Source organism: Dunckerocampus dactyliophorus, chromosome 11 (assembly GCF_027744805.1).
Source record: "Dunckerocampus dactyliophorus isolate RoL2022-P2 chromosome 11, RoL_Ddac_1.1, whole genome shotgun sequence".
NCBI lineage: Eukaryota > Metazoa > Chordata > Actinopteri > Syngnathiformes > Syngnathidae > Dunckerocampus > Dunckerocampus dactyliophorus.
In genome coordinates, this window is record NC_072829.1 from 21,429,186 (window position 1) to 21,449,824 (window position 20,639).

A 20,639-nucleotide genomic window follows, 5' to 3' on the forward strand; every position below is an offset into this window, starting at 1 on the left:
TGACACACCCCCAGCATACTTTCGCCCAAAGGAGGGGGTATCGTAATGACTGTAGTCCTACCAACTTGATCAGTTCTGTGTTTTCGGCCACCCAAAGCTCCATGATCACGGCGGCTTTCTGGGCTGAGGAGCAAAAGCCAAGGTAGGGCATCTTCTGTGACACACATCATGGCCGTCTGTGACAGCCTTGATCGTTCCTTGCCAAGTGGCACCGCGACAGCCTTTCTCAAATGCTCTCTGCAAGCTCTTTGTCTCTCTCTGTGCTCTCTCTCCGCCTAGCAGACAGTGCCTGCCTCGCTCTCGCTCTCCTCCTCCTCTTTGTTGCTCAAGCTCCCAAACAATACCCCAAAATGTGATACAATTCAGCATTTCAGTATATGAAATTAAATTATGCAACGGATTGAGTAAAGAACTCAAACAGTGCACTAAAATGAGCAAAATTAATTCATCATGATTAATCACCATGTCACACTACATTATCATAGTAACATATTACCTTATCATTTCCCGATGTATTTTAAACTAGCAAAGAGTACATTTGGAATACAGGAAGTGAACAATTGGGGGGGGTAGGATTAAATAAACTTTGCTTCTTCCTACTCCTTTTTGGACATGCAGAACAGTGATTTGATGTATTCCAATGTAACGTGTATGCATGTTCAAAATAATGTCTGAAATATGTCCATTTTTACTGTATTTTATTGAAAGAAAGACGGATGACAGTGCAGGTTTATATATATTTGTATGTATTCAAAGCGCCAACATTTAAATCAAGTTAAGAGATGGCACACACGTCTGAAAATCTATTTACCAAACACTGGTTTCTTTAACAGCAGAATATTTGAATCAGACTTTTAACTGTGTTATTATGAGCAATGAGGAGTGGCGTTCAAAGACACCACGTCATTTAAGATGAAATTGCATTTTTTGAGTGAATTTTCTGGAATTTCCGAGCACACTTAAATGCAGCAAATTGCACTTCAGCATTAAGAGTTGCACAGTGAGTGATAATAATGTCCACTTATTGATTTTCATTGCTTTTTTTGTTTATTTAGACGACCCATGCACGCATAATAAAACGTTTTGTGATGTTCGGAGTGTCAGTGAACGCATCTCGCGGTCTGTCTTGTGACAATGAGGAAGTGTTGTTGCAATTAATGTGTTATTAACGTGTTTGTTTGGAGTAGGAGTTACATACCATATGGTGTAGGAACTGCAATAAAATGCAATATGAAATATCCATTTAGCCAAGCAGAAAAAAAACAAAATTGTCACACATAAACCTCTCCACGAACACATCAACACTGCCATCTGGTGGTCACCACTAGATACAGCAGTCTATAATTTAGCGCATTAAACAATTATAGCACTATACTTGTACTGTAGACATATTTCAAAAAAGAAAAAAAAGACAGTTGTTGCTCCAGTTTATTTATTTTTTAAATGGATAAGGGTTCATGTGTAAAAGTTGCACAATGTTGAGCGCTCATTAATTAAAAAACTAAGGGTAAAGTATAATAAAGTATTAAACTTACACGGTCAGCAATATTCTGCCAGCAGTCGTATGACAGTGTTGCTTTTGGCAGTGATAATCTTTCCCATAATAATGACTTGCTCCTCTGGTGTAAAATACACTGTCTGGAATCGCTCCATTTTTTTGCAGAAATAGAATAATATGATATCAAACGCCCCTGTGAGCACAAAGCCGAGAACAGGACTTGACAAAGTAAGTTTGTAACCACCGCTGCAGTACCGTTAACTCTGGGGAATTTTGGTTTTGTTGAGCTGCATCATGAACACAAATCTTAGGTATGTTGAGCCACGTTTGTCAGGCTCTTATTTTAGCGAGCTGTGCTTCCTGCTCAGTGGAAGGGGCAGCCGCTTCACACCTTCACACCAGTGGCAGTTAACAGGACGGCGCTGGCTCATTGAGGTTGTTAAGCTCGTACCTGTTGTTCCTTGTCTCGCTACAGGTGCTATAACTCAGATTGCCTATTTAATATACCTGTCAGTCTTTCACAGAGCTTTCCACTCTGTCGCTTTTTGTTCCTATGTTTTTTGAGTATCTGAACGATTAAAGACTTTTCATTTTGCACACCATCGCCTCATCTCTGCATAGTGGGGGTCAAGCACTCGACAGCCGTTACGCATCGTGACAACGTTAGCAGTATAGGCCTCTGGAGGTCCTGTAACATACAGTACCCATACACTACTGGAAGCAGTGCAGCAAGGAAACACGCTATACGAAGATGAAATATTATGATGATATATATTGTTAAACAAATATTAGAATTGAAGTTGTAAATGTAGAGCTGTGCTTCTGGCAGTGGTTAAGCCAGCAGAGAAGGCCTTGTTAGCCCTGACTGCACACCACTAAAATATAATTATTGTTATTATGATAAATTATCATACCATTAGTGGTTCATTTCCTCTCCAAATAATTTAACGATATTGTTTATTGTCATCTGGTAGACTCAATCTTGTGTAACATCTCATCTCACGAGCTGAGTGTCTCGTCGCACACCTTGCCAAGAGACAAACCGGTTTGTAAAATCAAGGCAACACCTTTTTATGATGTGCAAGCATGTGCAGAATGTGTATTTAACCCATTGTGGAGTAGCTGAGGAGGCCATGTTGTCAAGCTCATTGGTCCCAGACCAAATTTTTAAGCAGGCATCCACAGGTTTTTCTGGCAATATACAACAGAAGTGAGGAGAGCCCTCACATTTTGGCAACCATTTTCTTAAGGGCAGCAAGGGCAGCATTATAGTAATGAACCTTAAGAGTTGTAAATGTGCCACGCTCTGCTGTGGCATGGCAGCCTCTTCTTTATGGCCGGACTGCTATAAGACCTTTTTGGACTTGTTTTGTGCTCGTTACTGATCAGTTTTGTTCTGTCTTCCAGAGGCTGGTTTTCCTGAGGTGGGCGGAGCCACTGGATGAGCACAGCTGCCTCCCATCAGCACTTGCATTTAAGCTCCTCAGCTGCTGCAGGAAGGTGTAGGAGTATTCCTACAGTACCTTTTTGTCACGGTGCTTCGGACACTCTTGTAGCACCGTTGTTTTTAGTTGCTGTACTTTTTTGACTACAAAAGTGTCAAGTAAAGCTTCTGTTCTTATCTGGAAGTGTCTTGCCTCTGCATACTGGGATTCGCACCTGTACATCCACGCACCAGTGGTGTAAAAATGTACAGCTTGGAAAGCTGTGTGACGTTACTGTCCTCTTTAGTAAGTGTAGTAACTTGCCATTATTGTCTAAATAGCTGGCAACACAAGTGAGTGTGAGTTCATCGCACACTGAACATTTTGTGTTCATAGTGTCAATATTCAGTGTGCAAACTTGTGAATTCACCAGAGCTGCACAGGTTATTGCTGGAATGGAATACTCACACCTCTATGATGGCATCACAAAGATGGTGGAAATTAAATGGAAAAAAACCCAAGGTTTGAGCAAAACAAAAAAAAAAAAAAAAGGAGGGGCACTTGGACAAATTCTGACTGTTGAGGATAAAAATTCAGCTTTTTAGATAGAAGAGCTGAAAACCATGTCTCTGCGACTCCAAATGTTTCAATTACATTTTCTTTCATATTTCCTTTGGGTATGACTTCTTCAGGTGTTTTAGCCCCCACCCCCCAAAAAAACCCGGAATGCTAAGGGGTTAGCTGTGCTTTATGACGTTCACGTGATTGCACAACTCCTCATTACTTTACTCAATACGACACTGGTATGGAAACAGTATCCATCCATCCATCCATCCATCCATTCATTTTCTATGCCGCTTATCCTCGTTAGGGTCGCGGGAGTATGCTGGAGCCTATCCCAGCTGACTTCCCAGCTGACTTACACCCTGGACTGGTCGCCAGCCAATCGCAGGGCACATATAGACACAATCACTCACGCTCACGTTCATACCTATGGACAATTTAGCGTCGATGGAAACAGAACTGTAGTTACTCACAATACTCACATATTATTTCAGATTTAAAAAACAATTGAAGAAATGATTGATTGTTAATTTAGTGAACCCACCTCTAAGTTGTCTGTCTGCAAATAGTTTGTCTGACAGAACGTTTTAGCAAACAAAATACTGTTATCTTGTGTGTGTTACAGTGGAACCTCCAAAGTTATTGATGTATATTCAGGCCTTCCATCTTCCCCAATGAGAGGAAGATGATGTTGTGGTGAAGAAGCAGATCCGATGGGGAAAACCAGTTGAACCAAGAGAACTTTAATATTAACCGGGTACTGGTTCCGAAGTGGAACGACGATCAATCCACCTCCTCTACATGAATGAATGACATCTGGACGAGGGAAGATGATCACTCCTGAAGGGGTTGAAGTACCTGAAGGCAACGTAACAGATGTACAGGACAGCTACAAGCACCTGGGGATCTCACAGGCAAATGGCAACCATGAGGAGGCCATGAACATGCAACTCTGGGGCTCCCTATTGGCATGTCATGCATTTTGAACATCTGACAGACCACCCACAAAATGTTTGTGTATGTGTCAACTAACATCTGTTTTAGTCAGCAAAAAAAACATGTTGAGCTCATCTGCGTAACATTATTGTCTCGGAAAAAAAGACGCGTCAACAAAGTAATTTTGCCATCGTCGCTGTTGATGACGACAACAACACGTCCACGCCGTCATCTTCACCTTCAGGTTCCTCAGCAAGCCACTTGTCATCTTGGAGGTGTGTTTGGGCTTGTTATGTCGGAAACCTGCCATGCGGCCCAAGTTCCCAAGATAGAGGCTCATATTCTGCTTCAGCATGTTACAGTACATGTTCAACCACAGTTCCCCACTTCCGGCAGCACTCATGCAGTCCCAGACAATACTACCACGACCATGCTTGACTGTATATGAAAGACACAATTATTGCATTGCCAACTATTAAGCCAATAATGGCTGCATGTTGAGCCATTTTCAGAAAGATCGTAAATGTAAATAAATGTATGCTGCTATTCAGAGTGTACAATAACTACTGTAAAACATATCTTATATGTTTCATTTCTTTAGTATTGTCCCTTATTATATTGCATCATGCTAAACCATAAAGGTCCAGGCTCTATCATACCTTGCATTTTCTCCTTTTTGGTCGGGGCGGACACATAAGACATGACTCACTGTATTCACACACCTCAATCAAGTACTGCAGATACTGAAGTGTTTGGCAGGCTTGTCTCGCTGCCAGGATGCCATTTAGAGAAGTGAATGGGTTGGTAGGCCTGCGCCAGTGCTAAGAATACCTCACACACACCGAGTACACTCTATCCCCTCTGACATGTGCTCTGTGGCATATTTATCATTGCACTTCTAAACGACCGGCTCGGTATGAATGGCTGCTGTGGAGTGAACCAACTGTATTTCATTACCACCGTAAGCTCGTTTACTGTAAGTACTGTATTTTGGGGTACGGTGACCTCTTTCAACGCTACTGTACATGCTTCAGTGAAGTCAGGACTCAACTTTTACATTCACTCTAAGGAGTACCAGTTCTAAATGCTATGTCTTGTGAATGAGTCTGACACACAGGTGTGCTTCAAGACATTCAGTGTATGATTGAAGTAAGCGCATAACAGCTGTGGACAACTCACTTGGGACACAACGAAAGTCAACTCAGTCACTGGTGTGAATCGTGGCCTCACGCAACACATTTTATTTAGCAGAACATGTGGAGGCAAATGGTTCAGTTATTTAAAGACAGTATGTGTTTACGTTCAAGCCTGCTAGTTGAAACTTGTTAGGGATATTATATTTCCTCATTTGGCGGCTGTAGGGGATTTAATTTAGTGAAATGCAGAGAGTACTAGGCATCTATTAAGGTTAAGGCAAGAAGGTCTGTAATTGTACAATGACATTTGTATATAAATGTATAACATACGTTTGAAAATGCTTTGTATTTTCTGTCCGGCTATCAGAGTACAGCACTTACGGTCTGCACGGTATACATACAGAATATATACAATCTTGAAAAATTAGGCCAACCTTCTTGTATTTATGGAACTTGAGTCTGCATTCAATTAATTATGGCATGGCATCTATAAGAGTGGAGGCCACTACTCAGGGAAATACAACATACTGTACAAGCAGTGCTAAATTAGTCATTTTTTTTCTCCCTTCAGTTTACCATCTCTCTATTTGTTTGCGGCACATCTTGTATTTACTGAGTGGGAGTAAACATCTGATGGTTACAGCACGGTGGTGTTTAGAGTGGATGAAGACCACTGCAGTATTTGAGGAAATGTGGTATTCTCTAAAGGTGCTGCTACAGTAGTTCATTTTTTTTTTCAATTTACCATCTCTGTGCGGAAGATATTTATTGAACTGGATTACGCAGCTGATGATTAAAATGTGGCGTCTATTTGAGTGGAGGCCACTGTTTGAGGAAATGTGTTATTCTTTACAAACAGTGCTGATGTGGTCACTTTTTTTCTAATTTGCTATCTGTCGATTTGTGGGCAGCACACATTTAGTGAACTGGAGTATGCGTGTGATTATTAGTTTGAGCACGGCATCTATTCGAGTGGAGGCCAACGAGAAAACAAAATATGCTCTCTATGAGCTGTGCTAAATAAGCAGTGCTTATTTGTTCAAGTTACGATCCGTCTATTGGTGCGCGAACGAATTTTCTCAACTTGAGTACTCATCTGACAATTCAAGTGTGGCGTCCATTCGAGTGGAGGCCACTATTTGAGGAAATATGATTTCTCTACAAGCTGTATTGAAGTAGTCTCCTTTTTCCCCCAGTCAATTTCTATTCGTCTACTGGTGTGTGCACATATTGACTGAACTTGAGTACGCGCCTGACGATTAAAGTGTGGCGTCTGTTTGAGTGGAGTCAAGAATACAACATCAGTGCTAAATCAGCCATTTAACAGTGATTTAATACTTGGCTGTTTGATTGTTGAGCTTGCCTTTTTGAGGGAACTGTTCAGTTTGTGCAAGGTTATTTGTCGTTGAAAAGCCTCTTGTTGATAGGGAATTTGACTTTGGTCCTAAATTGGTGGAATATGCCTTTAAGAATCATATTTATTGAAGTCGTTAAGACTAGGTGTTGCTATCCTATTTGTTGAATGTCTGTCCATCGTGATGCAAATATACAGTGTATTCATAATATCGGGTTGAATGTCTTGTCTCTCCTCTCCGCGTGTACGTGTGCGCGTGCACGTGAAGGGGAGGGCTCCAAAAGATATCCATCATCCCTCGGAAGAGCAGCGGCTCTTTGCCATGTCAGACCCACAGTGGATGTGTCTGACGTGAAGGATCCCCGAGCAGCGTGCACGTTGATGTATCTCCTATTCATATTGACTGGGAGCTTCTCGTGTTTAGGATGCGTCCTCCTCTTCTCCGTGGCGCGGCGTACTCGGTCTGCCTGCCCCTCCTAGCGCTCCTCCACTGGGCTCAGCCTGTCGTGCAAGGCGCTGTTTATCACGGTGAGTCCGACTTGTTTCAACGATGAATGGCTTCATTGCATTTTTCCGTCTCTTGCAGCCGATGTGTGCATTGGAAAGGCACACATTTTGTAAAGTTGCATGATGGAAAAAGCTGGTAAAAGTGAATATATGCAGTGTGATAATATAGTATAGTTACGTACTGGTGGACCACAACTACATTAACTATTAAATCAATATATAAAAATAATATAGTCTATACAGGCATCATTTTATAGGCTTATATTCTATTATGTTATTCTTAAAGGGATATTGTAACAATTTAGTAGTGCAGCGTGTCAACTATATATTAGACCAGTGGACAACTCTTCCATCAAATGACTATCCAAATTTAGTTTATCCAAATAATAAAACTCAGAAATATGCTGTGTGCTTGAACGCCTCATCAGTGCAGGGCACACACTGCTCATGAAGAGGATAAAAGGAGACAAATGTGTGCTTTCTCAGAACAAATAAACCACTTCCACACACATAATAAAGACAACTGAAGGATTCCCTGCACATAGTCTGTTTATAATGTCCCAACTGTCAAAGAACCACAGTCCATTCTTCACCAACATGTGAATGCTTTGTTTGGACACTCTATTCCGCTGACTAGTTTCATTGTACGACAACCGAGACAGTATTTTTAGCAATCATTTGGGTCAAAAACTGAACCCTGTGAAAATGAAGGCATACAAAATGAGGATGCACGCAGCAATCGGCAGCTTGTCCATCTTTCTGCAGGAGAAAAGAGTGCAGTGCACAGTTATGACATAACCTATCCAATATGGTTGCATCATCACAGACACAGCAGGTCTGCCAACAGAGAGGTGAGTCACTTCATTTCATAAAATGATTAAAGACACGATGCCAGTTTTTCCAGCTCTGAGTTGATCCTGTGTCCCTCCAGCACCCTGTGGAGACTCAAGTTGTCATCTCGGCTGAAGGCCAGCAGCTGAAGCTGCACCTGCAGAGAAATGAGTGAGTCGTGTATGAATTGTAGTCAAATTAGCCAATGCATGTGAGGCATCATTCCACGAGACGTCCACTAACCGAGACTAGACGCCGCAACTGGCTTGTTTGTTTGACCAGATGTTAGTTGACACATAGACACATGGATGAGGTCAGGGCCCCCGTGGGGGCTGAGATGGGTTGTTGACACTCGATCTGTGTGCCTTTTGGTTAACATCAAGTCAGTGTGTCTTCAACATTCTGCAATCTGGTGGTTCTGTGTGCTTCCCGTCACAGTAACTATGGTAGCTTGATGAGAAAGTCTTTCATAGCTTGTCGGGATGCCAGTCAGCACTCTTTGTGATGTACAAAATGTAGTGACAACCATCACACATGTGCAACAACAGGCTTTTATGAGCAGAGAAATGAAGCACATTTTACCACGCTAATGTATGTTTTCATTCACCCACATCCACGCACCCATTAGCATCAAGTCATGACGCCCTGGGGGATTTATCCCCATGTACGTCCTCCCTCCCCAGCAGGTGGTCACACTCTTATATTTCCTATATTTCCTGAAGTAGGGATACTTCATCAATCACTTACTTGTGTATTGTTGTCGAGGAGAAACACAGGAGAGACACAGAGCATGTCTTAATGCACCCTTGCTTTATTTCATTATTCAATCAATCAGGAAAGGTTGGTTTTGAAATAGTTTTTGAGCAACTGTTTCCTGCATGGAGCAACGCAGGTTTCGACATTCTACTAGCTTCACTTATTAAATTGCAGTTAGACTTTATAATTAAAGTCATGTAACCATTTTGCAGTTAGACTTTATAATTAAAGTCATGTAACCATTTATTGTCATCTGCCGCCACAAGGAACAGACAGTTTTTTTTTGTTGTTGTTTTTTTTAGCCCATTCAAAATGTGTTAAAGTTTGTGTTCGAAACAGTACTCAAGATTTCAACATGGGCCAGGAAATGGCATACATGTCTTGACTTTTGATGAACTTACGACAAGCCAAACGTTTTATACACATCTGTTGTTGGATCTTTTGTCAGGCTCCCTCTGGCTCACTCTGGTGGACGGAGGCAGCTGAATGAATCATTGCAGCGCCCTTTGGGTCTATTTTGGAGAGCCGGTTCTTTTGGCTCCCAAATTAAATTAATTTATTACCAAATTATGTGTATTGTGTAAAATGAATTACCAATGTAAAAATGGCATTGATTCAAATGTTTATTATTTAAATGGATTTATTTAAACCTCATTGAACAGCTACAAAAATATATTGTAATGTTGCATTATAATCATAATAATAATAATTGCATTAGAATCGGCTCAAAGAGCACCACAGCATGTGTTTAACCCCGCCCCTCCCCCTGCTCAGTGTGGACACAAAGACGCCGCCACACATCTTGACCAATGACATACGCCTTGAACAGAAAAAAATGATGAGGAAAAATCTAATCGGCTCCCAGTTGGCTCGCAACGACATGAGCCGGCTCTTAGGGCTAATTCGTTCGCAACGACACATCACTAGTGCCCCGGCAGCCGTGGCCAATGAAATGCTTTGCTGGGAAGAAATGCATGATGGGAAACCATTAAAATAGTTGTTTTTCATTCTAAACTTGTATTGGTACTTGTATTGTATTTTTCTTACCTACCTTTTGAGTGTTAAGTTGCCGTGTGATGATTTTAGCATTCTGTCTAAGATGACGCTGTGAGTCAGACTGTTACAGTATATTGAGTAATGACCTCCTGCGATTTCCGATGGGTTGACAAGCTCGTCGTGATTGCAACCCATGCAACCTGGACACTGAATGTCTTCAGTTTTAAGTTAAGCCGTAGGGGTGAGCCGGATACTCGTAAACGAGTATCCCTTACGGATAATGCATTTTTGCCGAATACGAGCATGAAACGAGTAGTGTACATCTCGTCATTACCTGTAAGAATAATCCCCATTATGTATTCACTCCTCACGCTCTGTGATTGGCCAGTCACACACAGCGACCACCCCTCCGGAGACAGACTGTGCAGGCTGGAGCCACAGAGGAGTTGATCAGTGCCTCATTCACGTACGCGTCGCAATTGGCAATTTGAAAACGGCTCGTGAGGCGTTGCCCACTGCCTCCACTTTGTCAGGTTTTCCTCAGCTTGCCTCTATTTCTAAAGTTACTTGGTAAACTTGTTTCGAAAATTACGCGGTGCATTTGACAAGATAGCGCTGTGCAGGCTTGTGTTGCGTCACTCACTTATGCAACAACTCAACTTGCATTAGAATTTGGCTGGTGATATAAAGTCAGTTGGAAAACTTTGCTTGCAGTACTGCATGCGGTGCTTTTGAGAAAAATAGTCAACAAGGCTGACAGATTATTTCCCTGTTTGCACCTCCAGGAGATTAATATGGGACTTCTGAGATTTATTTACAATTGTTGGAAAATGGTATCATACGGGACCTTTACCATTGGTATGTTTCAATGTTTTTCAATGTGTATTGCGTGGAAATATTTGTGAAGCCTGTTCTCACAAAAAAGACGGTGATTTTGTAAGGAAATTAATGCCAAGTAAATTGTTGAACATCCACCTATTTTTGCGATGGTAATACAGTATATAAAACAGGTCATGGAGTTACATGTTTGCCGTGTGGACTTGCTTATTGTAGAATAAGAGTGGCTGACTTTCTAACGGTATGTTTCGGTGGCCAGATGTTCTTTTTCCCTGGTAAAAAGAAAAGTTTTTGTAGTTGTTTCAGAGCTAAAAATTGATAGAAAGTATGTGGTTTTGAAAATAAATAGCTATTGTTTGATTGAGCCAAAATGAAATTTGGCCCATTGTTGAACGGATAACGACCGTCATTCCTTGTCCTTACTGTTGTCTTGAAACAGTCCCTCCCTTCAGGAGATGTGCACATCATTGTCTCTCCTGTCACGTCCTCTCCTGTCCTCCCGTCCTCACCTCATATGTCCTCGACTGTCAGCGCTACAAAAACGAGGGCCCTGTTTTCTCCTCTCAGTTCTTGTCTTCTTGTCTGACATTCCCCAGAGCTTCCAGGGCAAATATACATCTCCCCCGCGTATAGACTGCTGTCAGGTTTGCGGCCACACGCAGGCACACAAAGCTAATGCACACCGTATACACAAACAAGGCTTAGACCTGATGGATGTCAGGGAGAGCAGGAGATGTCTAACTGTGTTTAGTCTGCTCGGATGTCTTAACACACACACACACACACAGTTACTTTGAGCAATAAAAGCCTGTAAATCCTCCATCGCCTTCACCCCGTGTGTGGTGATGTTATCTGATACGATGAGAGAATGCGACCCACTGACCCTAATGCATTACCCCACATCCCCTTCTCTTCCCTTCACCATCTCCAAAGTACATTAGCATGAGTAATCCCCGCTCCCAACAGAAGCTGAACTAAGTCTTTGTCTCGCTGATTCAGGCAGCACTGCGCTCCTCAATCACAGCATCTGTCCTCCGCCTGGACCACATCCAAACTCTGCAGAGTCCCCTAAGGCCAGCACATTTATTTGTTCATTTTTGATATAGATGCAAAGGCTCAACAATGCAGCGTGTTGCAGAACCAGCTGAGACTCAATTTAAGGGGTTTTGTAAATTATTTGTAAATTATGGATTATGGATGTTTTGTAGCAATTTGGCACTTTCTTCACCAGTGTCCAAATTCTACGGTTAAGCCCAAAACTATTCATACAGTGACCAAATTGTGTGGATTTTTATGTGCTGAATTGGTATCACACACAAAATGTCAAAAGATTGTAAGAAGTTGTGAGAATTTCCACCAAAGAGGATTTGCGGCATTCTAAAGGATCCTGGTAACTTCATGTACAATCTAGAGCAGGGGTGCGCGCAGTTTTTCAACCTATGAGGTACGCTACTTGACTAAATCGCTACGATCTACCATCCACTATAAACATAGATCATGTATACGTTAAGTGTGTTTATAAAAATGAGTATTTATGTACATTGTACATGTATATCAGGGGTGCACACACTTTTTCAGCATGCAAGTTACAAGTCACAATGATCTACCTCTTACTCTAAAACATATAACATGTCTACACAGTGGTGTGAAAAAGTCTTTGCCCCCTTTGTCACACTTAAATATTTCAGATCATCAAACCAAATGACATCACAGCTGAACACAAAATGTGGTTTTTAAAATGAAACGTTTTATTATTAAGGGAGAAAAAAAATCCAAACCTACATGGCCCTGTGTGAAAAAGTGATTGCCCCCCTCTGAAAACATAACTTAACTGAGATTAATTGAACTCGATCAGTCTGGAAAAGGTTATAAAGCCATTTCTAAAGCTTTGGGACTCCAGTGAACCAAAGTGAGCGCCATTATCCACTACTGGCGAAAACATGGAACAGTGGTGAACCTTCCCAGGAATGTCCAGCTAACCAAAATTACCCCAAGAATGCAGCGACAACTCAGACAAGAGGTCACAAAAGACCCCACAACAACATCCAAACAACTGCAGGCCTCACTTGCCTCAGTTAAGGTCAGTGTTCATGACTCCGCCATAAGAAAGAAACTGGGCAAAAACGGTCTGCATGGCAGAGTTCCAAAATGAAAACCACTAAACAACATGAATGCTTTTCTCAATTTTGCCAGAAAACATCTTGATGATCCCCAAGACGATTGGGAAAATGGTTGGACGAGACAAAAGTTGAACTTGTACTACACTGTACACACAGTTTATGTATTACGTTCAGTTAGCATTTCCTCTAGCAAACATTGCAGATATACAAGAAATGATCATTATGGAAAAGACAATGCGGTCGAAGTCAAGGAAACATATTAAAAAGGTTTCAGCAATAGGCAAATTTTCAATTATCATGAAATAATAGTTTCACAAACAAAAGTGTCAAAAACATATTTCTATAGTGGAGTTCAGGACCTGGAGCAGAGCCATAAAACAATTGAGCTTTTTTTCTACATCACTAGTCGCTACAAGTGAACGGTTAACTTTTGTTACAGATATGAGCATCTTACCGCTCAGTTTGTTTATCCGTAATCTGAACAATAAAGATGAAAGTTGCATTTCCGTGTGTCGCATGAGACAACGTCTGCTCACCACTGAATCTTTGCGGTGGAGGTGCAACAGCAAATCAGGAGGGGAGCTTAATATCAGCTGACTGATGTCATATGACCTTTACCAAGTGACGTTTATGACGTGGGTGACAAATGCGATAGACCCACATTACCAGGATGTAATGGGCACCCCTGATCTACAGCATTCCAGTCGGTAGGGCCACCCCTGGACAATTTGGGGCCCTAAGCAGAATTTAATTTGGAGCCCTTCTCCACTTGACCCAGAATTTAGTTTAGATGCATGCATGTTTTGGAGTAATACAAATACATGGGAAACAAATTGTTCAATAAACTATTTTTAGTGTAAAATGAAACACGCTGTGCTCAAGTAAGCAGGAAGCAGCTGTACTATTACACGACCATGGACAGATGAGCAGTGTCACTTCAGCTGCCAAACATCGTGGTTTGTTTCTGTTGTTTTGTTATTGTTGTTGCAATTGTCGTCGCTGTTGTGCTTGTCTCTCTCTTTATTGTCCCCCTGTTGTCCCCGCACTCCCTCCTCTGTTTTCCTCTCTCTTCTTCTCTATCCCCTCCTGCTCCGGTCCGGCCGCTCCAAATTACATAACGTAACAACAAAACATCAAAGTTAAATAAATTCTGTATAATCGGGGAAGTGTATCTCACACTTTTCCCGGTCAGAGCAAATCTGTTGATCACATAAGGGCATTTGTTGACAGTGTGCCCCCTTGAACCTATTCTGCGTGAAGGGAGGGGGGCTCTTCTAACTGGCGATACATTTAGATAATCGGCTATGAATGATTAAAAATAGTTAAATACAGTAATTCTAAAAAACTTTAAATATTAATGTAATTTCCATGTTCTTGTGTCCATCCCAGATACCATTTCAACAAAGTCAAATTCAGTTGAACTCAAAATACGTCCATGGTGTGAATTTTGCATTGACGCGTTCGCAGTGAGCATACATTTGAGGTAAATGTGAATATCCTCAAGAAAGCTTAAACTGACCTAAAAATGAGAAAACGCTAATAATCTATCATTTGTGTGTGTTTATCTGCTGATTTTATTGCCCAACACATTAACTTCAACGCTCATGTGATCATTTTACTGTGCACTTTTGCCTCCTTATGTAGAAACAGATGATATCATAAACTTTATTTCTACAGGCGTAATTATTGCAGCAGTAAATGATTTTCATTGCAGTCCCCAAAGCCTCAGTTGAAACATATAATAATGTTTAATTGTGGGAAATACACATTGTTTGTCACGGTTTTAATCCAAATGTTAATTAAATGAACCTGGCTTCAAGTACTGATGACATAATGTTATTAAAAGCATGCTGTGTCTATATGTCATTTGTTGTCAGCTTTAACAGCCTGCAATCTGGTGCACACTCTGCCATCCCAGAGGAGCAGTATAGGATCGTAAATGTAATAGCAGAGTAGAGGAGAGGAATTGCTCATGTGTGATCATCTATCTTGTAAGTATGAGAACAGCGCCAGGCTAAAACACAGTTACATTTTGCCTGTAATTCTGCCTCTTTGAGGCAGACAGCATGCTGGGAATCTTTCGGGGATGGGAGAGAAGCGTGAAATAGGTTGTAAGGTCAAACGGCAACACATTGAGAAGTTGCTCTAGGACGGGGTGACATCAGCTTTGCAGCTTCATTTCTTCCTTTCTTCCTCTTGCAGGATGTGTGGGTGTGTGTGTGTGTGTGTGTGTGTGCGCATTTCTAGTCAGACCACATCATTTGTTAACGCATGAGACGGCTGCTTTTTGTCTGTCTATTTAGAGATGGCATCGACAGGCAGCCATTGTTTCAAGTAGCTCGTCTCCTTTATTGCATCTCATGGGAGAAAAAAGCCCCAAAAAATCCCCTCTTTTCCATCTTGTGTCTTGAAGCAATTTTTCTGTTTTTCCAAGAGAAAATGACCCCTCTAAAGCCACACACACAAACTTGCATTGTCCTACTGTCATCGTGCACGTCACACCACTTGTCAGCATTTAAGACACGTGTCAAACTTGTGCCCTGGAGGGCCGAGACACTGCAGGTTTTCTTTCCAGCCAGTCACTAAAGCAGGTGATATTAATGATCAACACCTTCAGTTTGAGGGAAGGAGCTCATCAATTAAATCACCTGCTGAAGAAACTGGTTGGAGAGAAAACCTGCAGCGTCTCGGCCCTTCATGGCACGAGTTTGACACATGTGATCGAGAGCAAATGGTTTGGGTGAAAGCAGACATGACAGGTCGTCAATCAAGACTCCAGTTGAGATCCATTATACAGTAGAACCTTAACTGTGAATCACTGATAAACTAAACATTTAGGGAAAAAAAGTCAATTATGAATTACATAAGATCCAATGTAATTTGGAACACCTCCAAGTAGATGTATTTATAACCTCAGTGAGGAATGGATAACGGATGGAAAAATAGACAGTAGAACCTTGGTTAGCATCATTAATCCATTCCAGTAGGTTGGAGCTGACTTCTGGTTCTTTTTTCCATGTAGTAGCAAACTAATGGGCTGCTAACAAGGACAGTTTTTCATAAATAACATGAAGAACACAGTTGGACTCACGCAGTGTATTAATAACATGACAAGATGTGCACCATATTGTGTGCTAACCTTAAAATGTATTCAAACCGAGGCAAACTTCTTCCGTAAATTTTCGACAACCGAAAAACATGCTAACCGGGACGCACTCTACCCAAGGTTCCACTGTATTTCCTGTTGAAAAAAATGCCAAATAAAATGACAGAGCAGCGCAAAGGATGTGTTCCACATGTGCTCAAGTCGTCAAACAAGCATCACTTTATGGTGTCTGTTCTCATTACGTCATGGCTGCAGATGGTTTGATGGATATGAGCTGTGACAAGAGGAGTAAGAACTGGGGTTTACTGCGAAAAACAGCTGCTGAGTAGGGAATGTTTATGAATGAAAACAGGAAGGATGAACAGTAAGGTGGGGAGCAAAACTGGAAAAGAAACATCTGGACAAAATGTAAATATTGGGCCAGTAGGTGTCACAGCAGCTCTGTCTTGTCTAATCCCTGAAAGCGTTTGAGTGTAGCACACGTCTTATCATAAACATTTTATATACATACTGCGGTATTTATACTGTGTGTTATCAGATCACAAACAATATTGTGTTGTTTTCTATGGAATGTCCAAAAGAACATTTATTAACTGCAGCCAACAATGTTTGTTTATTTATATGTATGTGGTAGTATCATTATTATTATTACTCTTATTGCTGGTACAGTATAAATACAAGCATAGAGAGATTTTGTGCTATTAATGCAATCCGAACGTCTATCTCCAGGCAGCTGTTGACCGCTGGATATCAAGAAATATGGTACACTCCAGATGGAAGCCGCAGGTCCTCCTCCCCAGTCAACATGGTAAGTGTGTGAGACACTTTTAACTCTTTCAATGCCAAAGACGTATTTATGTTTTTATAATCCCGAATGCCCGAGCACCAAAATGTATTTACAGTATATGGGTTTTTTTTTGTGCGAGTGGCAAGAAGAGGTGATGATGCAACTTCACAGTAATGCATTAACATTTCAGAGCACTTCTAAGCTATAAAAACGGCCACAAGGTGGCAGAAGTTCATTTGATAACTGCTCGGCAGGGATCGTTCAATGGAAGAATCACAAATGACAGGAAGGAGGAAGTGAGAGTGCGTGGAGGAGTGTAACGTGCAGATTGTAGGGAAATGTTAACACATACGCACACGTGTGCACACATGTAGCTCAGTTCTAAATGTGAAAATTGTAATGGTGTTATATTTGATGTAAACCAACCCCTTTTTTGAGTTGTTTATGTTGGTGCAGTTGTTTTAAGTTGTTTTAGTTGTCAAAGTGAAAGTTATGCTTCACATGTATCGTTTCACAAAAAGCTCCCTTTTTTAGTCAGGAACTGATCTTTTCCTAAAACCTAGCTTTGTTCTACTGACTTTTGTTGCTGTTGCTGATTAGTTAAGAACGGAAAAAAGTAGAAACAAACTGATGAAAGACGGGAGTCTAATCTTTCTTTTGGTATGTTCCATGTTTATATAACCATAGAACACAATTTTCTGTGTGCCTTGAAAGATCAGTCAAAATCGTCTGAAATGACCGGCACTGAAAGGGTTGTCTTTTGAAAAATGGCTGGGATTGAATGAGTTTAAGATCTTTAACTGCAGCAGGGACATCCGAGGAATCCGAGGATAAACATACACGCAATTCATCAATGTGTATAGAACGGAAATATGGCACAGGAAGTGTTCCAGTGATGTGTCAATAAGAATTCAAATGATCGTATTATACATGATCAAGCTGCATGTTGATATCAGATTGTTTTGGCATTCTAGAATCACTGCTTGTACCATGGAGAGGTTTTGGGTGTAGAAGGTTCCAGCGTCGCTGTCAGCACATGCGCAGGACTCAGGTGAGAAACACCTGCTATATCTAACATCTATCTGTTTGAACGATGATGTTGCATATATCCCACCTATACGTCATGGAAAGAGATGTTTTGCAGTGGGAGACTTGGATAAAAGGTACTCACTTATATAGGCAAAAGTTACTTGGTCACCAGAAAACGATTTCAAAAATGTCTCAGTGAAGCGGCTCACGTCAATGTCCTACCACTCCTGGCTCCGACATCCACCCATGCGTGCCTTGGAACATGCGTCGCAGCAAGTGCTCCACAAACTGCCATGGCAAAAAGAGTTGACCTCTTCCTTCTTAATCTCCTACATGGAATCATTTGGTCAAGGAAATGTTGCCTCCCGTTGTACAAAATCTTTGAAATTGCCACAAACACTCCAGGGAGAGCACAAACTCGGGCACGTCAAGTAATTCGTCAAGTAAGTCGTCAAGGAAGCGCAAGTCACTTCTCGTTTTACAGGTTTACAAGTACCATTTTTTGCAACATGAACGACCACATAAAAGATGGAATTTTAACCAAAAAAACTCAATTGGGCATCATACCCTGCAGTGTGAACGTAGCCTAGTGATTGACTGGTGACCACTCCAGGTGCCTGATTGAGGAAAAACGGTATAAAAAATGGATGGAGCTTAAATGAAGTAAAATAAAAGCAAATATCAAAGTGTTGATACAAAACTATAGATGAGACATGGAAATCATTTTTTTTCACCAGTCTGACAGTCACGCATTTTATGGAAAAGAACAGACGTCGATGTGCCACCTTGGATGACACCATTGAGCAATGCCTTGTTTATTTCCTCAGGGGAATAATTTCTCTAAACACAAGCGTCAGCTACCTCATTGAGCCCCTTTCCGCGGCTACGCCTCAGCACGCTGTTTTCCGAGCCAAGAGTGTCACTCTACCTCCAAGTAACTGCCTGCAGCACCAAAACAAAGAGCTGGAAAACTTCCTCCAAGGGATGACATCACAACAAAGGATAAGGGTGAATGTTGCACATAAATATAGTAACTGCTAGTAACGATATAACACCAGAAATACTGCACATGTCAATCACACCCGTCATTTAAAGGAAAGAAGAGATGTGAGTCGGAATATGAAATATGTGGAACTGTTGCTGGTGGCAGACAAGGCTGAGGTGAGAATGCTTTCTATGTGTGCATGTTTGAGTATTTTGCAGTTCAGCAAACAAAACACACGGTATCTATGGACTGTAGTCACTTTCATCAGTGGTTGTCAACTTTTTTTATTTTTAATTAACTTAACATTGAATATTCATAGGAGGGATGAAAATAATCCTTTCTGTACTACATAGCTATGCTGTGGGACATTCACACAGCGGCACAACTCCTCTTTAGTTTGCTCAATATGACACTGGCTTACAAAAAGATGTTCACAATGTGCAGAGAGATATTCTTCCATATTAAAAATAATACTGAAGAAATACAGTAATCCCTCGTTTATTGCTGTTTGTTCCAGACAAGGCAGTGATAAGTGAATTTCCCCAAAGTAGGATTCCTTATTTAGAAATGGGATATTTTCCTAGTTAGGGCATAGGTAACATGTTTAATGGAAACAGAAATAATTTGTCATACAAGAAAATACATGCAAGAAAAAGCAAAGCATGTTTGTGGAGATAATGCTTTAGCTACCTCTAGCTGAGCTGATGTCTCACAGGATTTACTGACGTGTAGCGTGAGGTCACCCATGATTTGATTGACTTTTTGACTTTTGGGGCGTTCGACTTTGGTCTGGTTCCAGTGTAGATTGTCCTAAAGTTAAGGTCAAGGTTAAGGCATATTCCAATAAGGTCCAATACAGGACCTGATACACAGTATATTTATTTATTATTATTTATGCATCACAGTGAGAACTGTTCTAATGTTTTAATGTTTTCCTCTTATTTCACAATAAATAAGGGTAAAAAAGAAAGTGTGCAGTTGTAAATGACTGCAAACTACAACCGATATATTAAACACATTGTGCAATTAAAACCTTTCTAACAGTATCAATAAAACTGAGCATTATTTTCTTTATAAAGACAACATTTTTGATACAGCTCTTGTATAGGATCTTATTAGTGCAGGTGAATGAAGTTGCCAGTGATGTCAAGTAGATTGGTGAGCAGCACACACAGAACACTATTTTTAGTCCTTAAATCAGTTTAGTTAGCTGAGGAAAATATAAAGCACTGATTCTCATCCTGTCTGTTGTTTGTACAGTTGTGAGTTTCTTTTTCAATGTGAAGTGTGTGTGTGTGTGTGTGTGTCTTTTGCTGTTAACTGCTATATATGTGGTTATTGTGGCTTTCAGTTCGACAAACATGGGAGTAGTCTAGACAAGACCAAACTGAAATTACTGGAAGCTGCCAATTTAGTTGACAAGGTAACATTTTATATTGTCTAAAGTGTAAACATCACAAATACCACTGGTTGTTGTATCCCACCGGGGAAGACCCAGGTCAGGTTATGGATTTATAGTCCATACCTGTAAACATTTGCAGTTGAAAATAAGGGCATTTCTTTAGAAAACTTCTTGTCTTTCCACAAGGCTGTGTAATTTTACTGGTGTGCGGCGTGCTTTTATTTTGAAGGCCTGACTTTACTGGCTACAGGATGTGTTCTGCCGAGTGTTGCAGTGCAGACAGGAAGCTTTGATGGGCCGGCAGTACGGAGAGGATGTTTTTTTTTCATGAAATTTTAAATATGGGAAACTATTACAACTGTGACGAGTGG

The 20,639-nt window shown here is 41.0% G+C and overlaps 1 protein-coding gene across 3 annotated transcripts in view; it reads left to right on the forward strand.

The window, feature by feature from the left end:
- The first annotated feature begins 7,206 nt into the window (after positions 1 to 7,206).
- The window catches only part of adam19b (ADAM metallopeptidase domain 19b), a 44,632-nt gene continuing 31,199 nt past the window's right edge, over positions 7,207 to 20,639 (forward strand). The window contains exons 1-8 of one of the 3 annotated variants that reach the window (XM_054791667.1): positions 7,207 to 7,440; positions 8,185 to 8,270; positions 8,351 to 8,421; positions 16,795 to 16,873; positions 17,827 to 17,903; positions 18,709 to 18,889; positions 18,977 to 19,042; positions 20,218 to 20,289. In XM_054791667.1, coding sequence (XP_054647642.1) covers positions 7,338 to 7,440; positions 8,185 to 8,270; positions 8,351 to 8,421; positions 16,795 to 16,873; positions 17,827 to 17,903; positions 18,709 to 18,889; positions 18,977 to 19,042; positions 20,218 to 20,289 — 735 coding nt within the window. In that variant the 5' untranslated portion in view covers positions 7,207 to 7,337. The remainder of the gene's footprint in view (positions 7,441 to 8,184; positions 8,271 to 8,350; positions 8,422 to 16,794; positions 16,874 to 17,826; positions 17,904 to 18,708; positions 18,890 to 18,976; positions 19,043 to 20,217; positions 20,290 to 20,639) is intronic. The other 2 variants (XM_054791668.1, XM_054791669.1) reach the window with 2 other exon arrangements.